This window comes from Sphaeroforma arctica, assembly GCF_001186125.1.
Source record: "Sphaeroforma arctica JP610 unplaced genomic scaffold supercont1.374, whole genome shotgun sequence".
Classification (NCBI taxonomy): Eukaryota; class Ichthyosporea; order Ichthyophonida; genus Sphaeroforma; species Sphaeroforma arctica.
The window spans coordinates 31,956-43,139 of record NW_014040184.1 but is presented as its reverse complement, the minus strand read 5'-3'; the positions used below and the strand labels follow the sequence as shown (position 1 = coordinate 43,139).

The 11,184-nt window shown below is 40.4% G+C and overlaps 1 protein-coding gene across 1 annotated transcript in view; it reads right to left on the bottom strand.

Annotated features, from left to right (window-relative positions):
- Positions 1-1,500: 1,500 nt before the first annotated feature.
- SARC_05706 (hypothetical protein) overlaps positions 1,501-11,184 on the bottom strand; it is a gene marked incomplete at its 5' end in the record, with an annotated part of 13,341 nt that continues 3,657 nt past the window's right edge. Inside the window, 13 exons of the mRNA XM_014300427.1 lie at positions 1,501-1,643; positions 2,172-2,436; positions 2,755-2,877; positions 4,127-4,252; positions 4,975-5,037; positions 5,177-5,262; positions 6,021-6,130; positions 6,665-6,751; positions 7,325-7,428; positions 8,003-8,080; positions 8,757-8,905; positions 10,012-10,166; positions 10,755-10,905. Coding sequence (XP_014155902.1) covers positions 1,572-1,643; positions 2,172-2,436; positions 2,755-2,877; positions 4,127-4,252; positions 4,975-5,037; positions 5,177-5,262; positions 6,021-6,130; positions 6,665-6,751; positions 7,325-7,428; positions 8,003-8,080; positions 8,757-8,905; positions 10,012-10,166; positions 10,755-10,905 — 1,569 coding nt within the window. The 3' untranslated portion in view covers positions 1,501-1,571. The remainder of the gene's footprint in view (positions 1,644-2,171; positions 2,437-2,754; positions 2,878-4,126; positions 4,253-4,974; positions 5,038-5,176; positions 5,263-6,020; positions 6,131-6,664; positions 6,752-7,324; positions 7,429-8,002; positions 8,081-8,756; positions 8,906-10,011; positions 10,167-10,754; positions 10,906-11,184) is intronic.

Genomic DNA, 11,184 nt, shown 5'->3' with positions numbered 1-11,184 from the left:
GTGGGATAGCTTGTTGGACATGAGAAGGTAAGTAATAGCAATTGGAATTAGCATGTGATGCCCGAGAAGGTAAGTAATAGCAATTGAGATTATTACAGGTAACTGTGATATTATAATTATAGTCTTCATTGGTGGGATAGCAATTGGTGCCTGAGAAGGTGAGCAATAATAAATGGGTTTGCCACTGGTAAGTGCGATAGTGCAATTATAGTCTCCATTGGTGGGATAGCATGTGGTGTCTGAGAAGGTAAGCAATAGTAATTGGGATTGTTACTGGTATCTGCGATATTACAGTTATAGTCTTCATTACCGGGATATAATGTGGTGCCTGAGAAGGTAGGCAATAGTAATTGGGATTGTCACTGGTAACTACGATAGTGCAATTATGGTCTTTATTGGTGGGATACTATGTGGTTCCTGAGAAGGTAAGCTATAGCTATTGGCATTGCTACTGGTAACTGCGATAATGCAATTATAGTCTTCATTGGTGGGATAGTATGTGTTACTTGATAAAATACAACATTAGCATTTGGGATTGCTACTGGTAGTTGTTATGGTGCAGTTATAGTCTTCTTTGACGGGACAGCATGCGGTGATTCCAGTTTCCCACCTAGTGAATCCCTGAGTATCAATCAGACCACCCCTCTCAGGTCTGACCTTTACCCAGTCTGCTCTAGACCACCAGAGTGACGCCCTTGTTTTGTATGGCCTTACAGACGTGTTTGTAAACCACTCTCTTACCTGTCGTGGCCCACGAGTACGAGCCCCTGACTGTTCTAGTCCACTGGAATGTCGCCATGACTCTGTTGTATGGTCGTACAGGCATGGTTGTAAAATGCATGGTTGTAAAAGAGTCAATTTCCTAACGACATGTCGTTTGCGTAGCCGACATGTCGCTTCGGTCATTTAAATTACTGTTCAGGCAACATGTAGCTGCAGGGTATCCCCTGGTGGTCTTTGTAGTATGCTTGCTGTTACTATCATTTTAGGCATGTGTTTTATCCCAATCAGTTTTCGTCTGATTGGATAGACCAGGTTCAAAATGCAGTCTCTACAAAACCTTAATTATAAATAAACAATATCAAATAAACCCTACTCAAGGACTGCCTGACTACAATGTCCTCAAGTATCTACATATACATATAAACACACGTTTTTTTGGGATGTGGGCTAATGAACCTTTTTCTGATTTTCGTCACTCGAAATACTAAGCGTTGATTATTCCACGAATATCTCAAGTATCATCTCAAGTGGTTGATAGGAGCATCGGGTAATAAGTTTTTCAAGATGGGCCACTACTGGCGAGCACACAAGCCGCAATTAACAAATCGGAAACTACGGCAGGAGTGACCATCTACTTTATGGAATCACTTTTTTCTTCAAATGATGTTCTACGATAACGCAAACAACACGTGTCGTATGATAAAACTAGCAACACACGTCTTCGCCCTTATGCAGAACTAGTTAGTATCAGTATCTACTACAGCTCAAAAGGGTTTATGTGTGTATTATTGTTTTTACTTTCATCTATTTTTACATGTCATTACTCCCGACGCTTTCGACATTGGCTTTCAGAGCAGGTATTTATCAGTCAGACCCAGATTCCAGAACTGCTGAATCCCATCGTGCTCGTAGAACATTGGCTGTTGTTTGATAAAGTCGAAAGGTATTTGTAATTGTCAGGCACAGTATGGCTCAGTACGCGTCGTCACATGGTCATATATACAAGTGTAAAGGACACAATTAAACTTTTGGCTCATGTACCTGAAGTTAAATGTCCCAAAAAAAAAGAAGACAAAGAGTTCCCTATGGCCTCACATATGTTGCTGTGAGCTAACTTGTGTATTTCTCGTCCTACAATTAGATGCACAGAGGGAGACATAGTACATATAAATGCATATACCGGAACATATGGAGACATGAATTATAACTATACTGTTTACACACACACACACACACATACGCATATGGAAACAGATATATGACTAACTACATACATGCAGCCTTTTAACTCGCACAAAAATGTAGTGCTATCTTCAACCACCTTGCAAAACAAATGGACTTTAAGTCTTTGCATTAATCGACGCTCTTGCCCTGATACAAGTATTTGCAAATTCCCGTTCCATGCAAGCTTGCAATCGTCCTGAGATTTTCAAAGTCCATAAGCTCACCTTGGTTTCATAAAAACCCGGTTTAGGGTATCTTTCTGATCCCTGCACGCGCCCCAGCTCCGGATACTGTAACGACGCCCAGTAGTACAGCGGGATCATCCTTCGCATATCCGTGATCTTCTCTTGGTCATGTTTCCAAGTAGAGTTAAAGTACGGTATGGCGAATGTGGCACCCCTATACAGGGGCGGGGTGGTGTCGGTCGAGCGCTTAAACTGAAACATGTCTATCCCGACATTCAACGCCAACCGTGCTAATGTGTACCATCTGCGCAGTGGGAGGGAGAGGCGAGGGGAGGTGTGTGGGGGGGGTCAGCAAAACGGCAAGTATTAGATAGGCGATATATGCATATATACATACATATATATATATATATATACATATATATATATATATATACACATATACATATGTATATATGTAAGTATACGAATGACTGTAAGCGCGAATTAAGACTCTTAGTGAAGATACGAGGGTGGGGCGATCGAGTACTTACCCCGAGAGTTAACATCATCGAGTACTTACCCCGAGAGTTAACATCATCGAGTACTTACCCCAATAAGGTTAACATCATCGAGTACTTACCCTGATAACGTGAACATCATGTAATGCAGCTGAGTCTCGCGGATCATTTCGTGCGGTAACGAACCATCGTCTGCAAACTGACTCAAGAGCCGCCCTCGAGCCACATCTACATGGTTGATCAACCTGCGATGTTGTGTTGGACAGCGTACGAAGGATAAGCTATGTATATATATACTATAAGCTGTACATATATATACTATAAACTGTACATATATATACTATAAGCTGTACATATATATACTATAAGCTGTACATATATATACTATAAGCTGTACATATATATACTATAAGCTGTACATATATATACTATAAGCTGTACATATATACACTATAAGCTGTACATATATGTACTATAGGCTGTACATATACATACTATAAGCTGTACATATATATACTATAGGCTGTACATATATGCACTATAAGCTGTACATATATATATTATAAGATGTACATATATATACTTTAAGCTGTACATATATATACTATAAGCTGTACATATGTATATACTATAAGCTGTACATATATGTACTAGAAGCTGTACATATATATATATTATAAGCTGTACATATATATATACTACAAGCTGTACATATATATATATATACTGCCCTCTACCTTCCAAGTGGAGGTGGTCTGCATGATGGGTGCAATGGGTATCACTTTGATTTGATGCATAATCACTTCCACACGCCTCTCTCACATACTTTACAGTAATTATATTGGTATACATCTGAATATACTTATAGTAAATGGTTGGTAACGCATACTATCCACCCCACGTCGCTAAATACAGTGCTTTATAGTTCAGATAGAAACAACTGTACACCTACTCGAGATAGGGAGGTTAGCGTATACGCCAGGCGAACCCAAATATCGATAATACACAACAATCTGGGATACGTATGGCGAACGGGGTCATGTTCACTCTCGCCAGGTCATTATTACTGTAGGGTTCACTAATTTTTCTCGACGATTGCTGAACGCTCGAGATAGGGTTAGCGTATACGCCAGGCGAGACCAAAAACATATCGACAATACATAATAATCTGAGATACGTATGAAGATTGCTGAACAGTTGAGATAGGGTTAGCGTATACGCCAGGCGAGCCCAAAAAAGATATCGATAACACACAACAATCTGGGATACGTATGGCGATTGCTGAACACTTGAGATAGGGTTAGCGTATACGCCAGGCGAGACAAAAAATATATCGATAATACACAACAATCTGGGATACGTATGGCGATTCTGGTCGGTATTTGCCCCCTGTGTTGCCAGGGTATGAATAGTTAGGCAGGTCCATGCATACAGAGCTACATCAGACTTGCACCCATGTATTGGCCGCCTATACCAGACAAGTGTAATACACACCTGGGAATGTCACCGACAAAGGCCAGTAGCGCACTCATCTGTACGTCGAAGTAGACGCCGTGGTTATTGGGACTCTGGTACTCTCCTATGCCTTGTTTGGAGGACCTCAGATATGCAATGTACGCCCTGAAGCAACCGGTAGGCAACGAAAATACAGTTACTACGGACAAGGCTTATGTAATCCTACCATGTACACGGGAAAGCTCATACTTGTTATAAGGAGTGTGTTGCTGATGACATGCCTTGTTAGTCCTATTATATCCATAGGAAAGCTTTTAATGTCGTATAAAAGGGTATATGTTGCTGATGATATGGCTTATTAATCCTACCACATCCACGGGAAAGCATACAATGTCACATAAAAGGGTATATGTCGTGGTGGTGATGGGTGGTTGTATACACCGTCATCAACCAGAATTCGCGCGGATAGTGTTGATATCACACATCTGTTGCATGGTTTACCGTATCCCTTTCATATGTCGCATGGAAGTGGATAGTTAACCAAAAAATGTTAGAGTGATCGCCCCGCCAGCTGTGATACTACCCAGAGGTTGATTAACCCTAAAACCCTAAAGCCTACCCAGGGGTAAACCTTAAATCCTACCCGGGGGTAGGGCACCAGGGATTGACTTAGAGGATACGCAGTTTGGTGTAATGGCTCAGAAGACTTTCATACACAATGGTTTACATCTGTGTCATCGGAAGCTGAAGCTTATTCTTGATATGGATAGGCCAATCACAAAGGCTATAACTTATACGCCACACTTTACAGAGTGTGTGTCTGTTCACAGGTCTCACTGAGCGTGCATATATCAGACTTCTCGCAGTAACATAACACATGCACATACTTGAACCAACTGGTTAGCTTTGATGAGTCGCTCTTCTTCAGTTCGCCAGACCGTTTGATCATTCTGTGGATATACGACGGCACTAAAATGTCAGTACATTGTCAATAGCAGACTTTCTAAACCCTAAACCCTAACTTTAAAATGCATATGTATTCTCAACGTATGCCCATATATAGGAACTCCTCATTTCGGTCACGTTTACCTCACAATGTCCAGGAAGAAGTAGAAGTCCTTGAACTCAATAACTCCCGTTGACTCTCCCAGGTTGTGGTTTTCTCCCCAGTGGATCTGTGGTGGTACAGTGTTCAGTGCAGTAGATAATTTACGGTATTAAAAAGTATTTGAAGGGGGTTTTTTTTTGAAACGTTTAGGAGTAATTTGTTTTAAAGTATTAGAAGTTAGTACAGTTCTTGGTAGTGGAGGATACCAAAGTATGGAAAAGTCAGTACAATGTAAAATATAGAGTTCACATCCACATACCTCACCACACATACAGATCCGGACATATAGGAACAAACCATTGATTAAACCACGAAACATATTCCTGTATATTATATCGCTCTAATCAAACTATGTATACCATTGAATCCGAATATGAAAAATATGTGTGTCTATTTTTTCAGCTCCCAGTAAAAAACACCGATTGATGACAAAAAAATGCGGCTATAACACATCAGACAGCTACGATACTGTTTGTAACCGTACTACATAAACTAAGTAGCATCAGTTATCTTGTAAGGCACAACATGTACATAGATACATAGGTACAAAATACAAAGGTACATACTCTCACACACACACACACACACACATATATATATATATATACATAAACTAAGTAGTATCAGCTATCTTCTAGCACAGATAAAGCTGTGAACCATGTTTATGCATTTAGTAGCTACAGATAAATTCTATGACACGGCATACTGTGGACAGAATACATGCACTTAATAGCCATAGCTATCCTTTAGACAGGGGTTTTAGGGCTTTATCTGACCCCTAATCGCCAATTTTGAAACCTGAAGTTGTGAACGAGCACTACTTACCTGCGCATACTTGCTGTGTGGATTCATCTTCGTGTTTTCGTTTACGAACCACACCTTTATATTGCGAGCAGCAACTTGAGCGTATTTTTGTTCGCCGGTGAAATAGTGGGCTGTAGCAGTGATGTAACATGGGAGAGTATATCAACAGCTACAACCACACATACAATGATGTAAAACCTGGGAACACATTCAAAGCTACAGCCACACATATAATGATATAAAACCATACATAGCTACAACCACACATTCAATGATATAAAACCATCCATAGCTAGAATCACACATACAATGACATAAAACCATCCGTAGCTACAACCACACATACAATGATATATAACCATTCATAGCTACAACCACTAAAACCATTCATAGCTTCAGTCACACATACAATGATAAACCATTCATAGCTACAATCACATATACAATGACATAAAACCATTCATAGCTGCAACCACACATACAATGATATAAAACCATTCATAGCTACAGCCACACATACAATGATATAAAACCATTCACAGCTACAGCCACACATACAATGATATATAACCATGCATAGCTACAAACACACATACAATGGTATAAAACCATTCATAGCTACAGCCACACATGGAAATGTAAAAGCAGAGATCGCACGGGCATACCGAGGCCAAGGCACGTGGTGTTGCCATACATCGCAGCCAGACGCGTACGATCAAACTTGTCGCTCTCCTTGTCGTATAACTCAGTACCTGCCAGAAACGCACCAGAATGTGAAATCAGTACTCAGCGAGTTGAATATGGATATGGATATGGATATGGATATGTATATATATATATATATATATATATATATAAACATACGTATGTATATATATATACACATTCGATGCGACCCATACACGACAGCAGAGATGTCGGCCAGCTTAGCTTGGGTTCGTTGTTCGAATTCGATGTTAAACAGTAAGCCACAGTATAAGAATACCCTAATGTTAAACAGTAAGTTAGGATACTCTAGCATATCCCACACATTCGTTCTTTTGTGACGGTATTACCTCATCGTCGGACTGATAGGACTGGTTTCTCCCACATTACGTACCTTTACGTTCATAACTTTAAACACGGCGGTGGGTCATACTTTCAGGCCGGTTTTAATAACGAAACGCTTGATACCTGCAAAGAAGGCCTACTTGCCTACAGTATTGGTTTAATCTATACAAGACTACTTTAGCACACCTATAGTACCACACTGTAGTATATTCACTTGGCAAACCTTTAGTAATATACTTAAATATACACGTAGTACCGCACTTTAGTCTACTTACCTGGCACACGCTGGCCGTCCAGTCTGATATACGGCAGTCCATTGCGCGTGTTTGGATTGGGCCAGAAGTACGGCTTGGGCGTATAGTAGTCGTGAACGTCACGGCTGTGATGGGTTGGTTTGTGCAGGAAAGCGGAGACAGTTGAGCGCTGCTACAGGAGGAATATATAAATATATATATATATATAATTCAAACACACACATAAAGCAACACAAACACAAAACACAAAACACCAAACACAAACACAAACACAAAAACACACACACACACACACACACATATATATATATATATACATACATACATGCAAACACAAACACAAACATGGCATAGGGAATAAAATTTTAATTCATATTCATATAGTACAAGATATCGCAAGGTAATGTGCAAGTGTTGGGTATACATTTGGCCCCACTACGCCCATATTACTCAACAGTACACCGTCAGGCAAAACGCCTATAGGGTATAGGGTTTTAATAAAAACCTGAACCCTAAATAAATGCAAGCAGGCAGAAACCCATCCGTACGCATACACTTTGTAGGTACTCACAATTGAGAGAGTGTGTTGTCTCATATACTTTAGTTATGTACAAAGGAATACTTGTATGTATACATATACTCGTGCAAGCGAGAATGATGTACATGAGTCCTGTACTATAAATAGAACTAGAATGGTACCTGGGCGGTCTCTCGGTCTTTCTGATGACACTCCACGGCCCCTGCGTCAGGGCGTAGTCGGCGCATTCCTTCAACTTCCTAATAAGAACAGTGTATAAATAGATTTCGTTCAGAGTTTAGTGGCAACAGCTGTGGTGGTTTTGCACAGAAGGATTTGAGTGCGGGTGAATCTCACTCATTTTGATACACTTAATACTGTAGCACTTAAATCGAGGCACTCAATTTGCACGACCAACTCGTGTAGTGCACAACGCCAGGATATATTAGTAGAAGAGGCAGCCACACACACACACACACACACATATATATATATATAAATATATATGTATATGTACATAGACAAGGAAATATTATTCTAAGTATTCCCAGGGTCGTACTAAAAAATGATCCATGGAACTCTTGAACTCCTTCACTTGGCAATGCATGAAACTCGCACAGTCACGTTCTCACACCAGCATATACCTATAACACTCGTCTGATACACTACGCCACCTGGACGTACACATCAGCTATGACGAACACACAGTCAACAGTCATCCAATAGATTTTTGACTACAGAACGGAAGATATGTATACTTATTCTGCGACACGTATCAACTCTATATACAGCACCCAGAGTGTACACAAACAAGGTGTGAGGCGCTAATAAATACAGGAACACACACACCAAAAGCAGCAACCAATAAATTTGTACACAACTCGGTATGGATTGACATACAAAGCACGCCCACATAAACGCTTTGAGACTACTTACGCAACCACACTGTCCAGATGCCCTCCTTTGCCCGCCTTCCACGCATCCCGTTCCCGTTGCAGTACGGTTTCATTAAACGCCATGAACGTGTCTCTGGTGAAGCCAGTCTTTGCCTTGATGTTCTGCTGCCGCGCCCGGTTGAGCAGGAGCTGTATGTACGCACAGGAGAGCATAGACATGCACGTGTAAAGGCATGGTGTACGGATATAGCATTCGCTATTGGTGATACCTATGCAGTTGAGTGTGTTGGTTATGAGACTGAAGTATATCATTGAGTGTATATGTGTCGCTGTGAGGGTCAAAGTTTGCCACAGAATGCATTCTGAGGTACCAGAGTACCAGGGAGCGTCTATAACTACTTGCAATAGGGTTGAAGTGTACCAGGGAACGTCTATAACTACTTGTAATAGGGTTAAAGAGTACAAGGGTACGTCTATAACAACTTGTGTAAAAGGGTTGAAGAGTACAAGGGTACGTTTATAACTACTTGTAATAGCGTTGATGAGTACAAGGGTACGTCTATAACTACTGTAATAGGGTTGAAGAGTACAAGGGTACGTCTATAACTACTTGTAATAGGGTGAAGAGTACAATGATACGTCTATAGCTACTTGTAGTAGGGTTGAAGAGTACAAGGGTACGTCTATAACTACTTGTAATAGGGTGAAGAGTACAATGATACGTCTATAGCTACTTGTAATAGGGTTGGAGAGTACAAGGGTACATCTATAACTACTTGTAATAGGGTGAAGAGAACAATGATACGTCTATAGCTACTTGTAATAGGGTTGAAGAGTACAAGGGTACGTCTATAACTACTTGTATTAGGGCTGAACTGACCACCGAATGAGATGCGAAGGAGTGGCTGCATCTACACAGCCCCACGAATACAGCTGCAAGAGCTTCCCACCTCTTCCTTTCACTGCGCATAAGCATATATCAAATCTAAACCAGCTTAGAACACCCTAGAACACTCTAAACACACTAAACAAACACGAATGCCGCCTAAACAAACACTCGAGATAGGCAAAAAAGAAACAAAAGATAAAAACCAAAAACCAACTTTAAATTCACTACAATACACTAGTAACCAACCTGGATCCCTTCTGATCGGTGTACACTTCTGGACAGAATGTTTCCAACGAGAGGATAAAATCAAAGAAGAGCTTTAAACTCACTACAATGCACCAATAACTAACCTGAAGATAAAACCAAAGAAAAACTTTAAACTCGCTACAATGCACCAGTAGCTAACCTGGATCCCTTCTGATCGGTGTACACCTCTGGCCACAATGGCCCCTGACTTCTCCAGTGCACCCTGTCCTGAATATAATCGGGCCACCCATCCTGCTTTTTGGACCGTGTTGGGACCCGAGACGTCATCTGAGAGTTTGCTGGACCTCGTTTTGTCTGTGAGGTAAAAAGTGGATATAGCAATCAGGAGACGGTTGTATGTACGAACTCACTTCAAAAAGCTAACACAGCGACAGTTCATTATGAAACATGGGCGCGTATAACTATACTGGAGCGACCGTACGATTATGGTAACAAATGATCCTATGCCGATCTACAGTAACTTGATCATTAACATAGGCGAATACACGACCATACAAATTAGTACTTCGTTACTTCATGTACCGTCTAGTGCACCCGATCAAATACAATCCTTAAAAACAGAAACAAAGTGGTGGACCTGCACATCCATGTAAAATACACATAGACATATACATACACGCATAATGGTATATAAAAATATATACAATACGGGTATATAGGCATACATGCGTATATAAAATATATATACAATACGGGTATATAGGCATACATGCGTTCAAAGTTGCATGCAATACATGAACCAACACACACTAGTACCTACACGCATACAGTCACGAGAGTAACTCGATATTACTATAACTACCCGCGAATACCCCGGAACGCAAACTACCCCGGGGATACCAACCTACCACATACTCTATCCGTAAACACCAAGTCACTTACGCCGTTCCCACGAGTAGTCTCTTGGCCACCTATCCCAAGGACCCGGAATACCCAATCGATAAAGGATCTCTACTTTGGGTCTACGGCCGTATCGTAAGGTTTCATCAAAGAGCTCTGATGCCTCCCTGTGGAACATGACCTGAGGCTCTTCCTGCGAGGGATGTTGAAATAGTAGATGTACCAGGAGTACGGTAAGAGACTTCTGAAAGTACACACACACACACGCACACACACACACACATATATATATATATGTATATATATATATATATATATATATATGTATATTATATATACTATACACATATTAATGTATATATATACGTACATAGTATATAATATACATAATTAAACTACTCACCCTAATATATTNTATAAGAAGCATTACTTGTGTATTTAAGTGTTATTTTATATATAGTAGTTGTATATG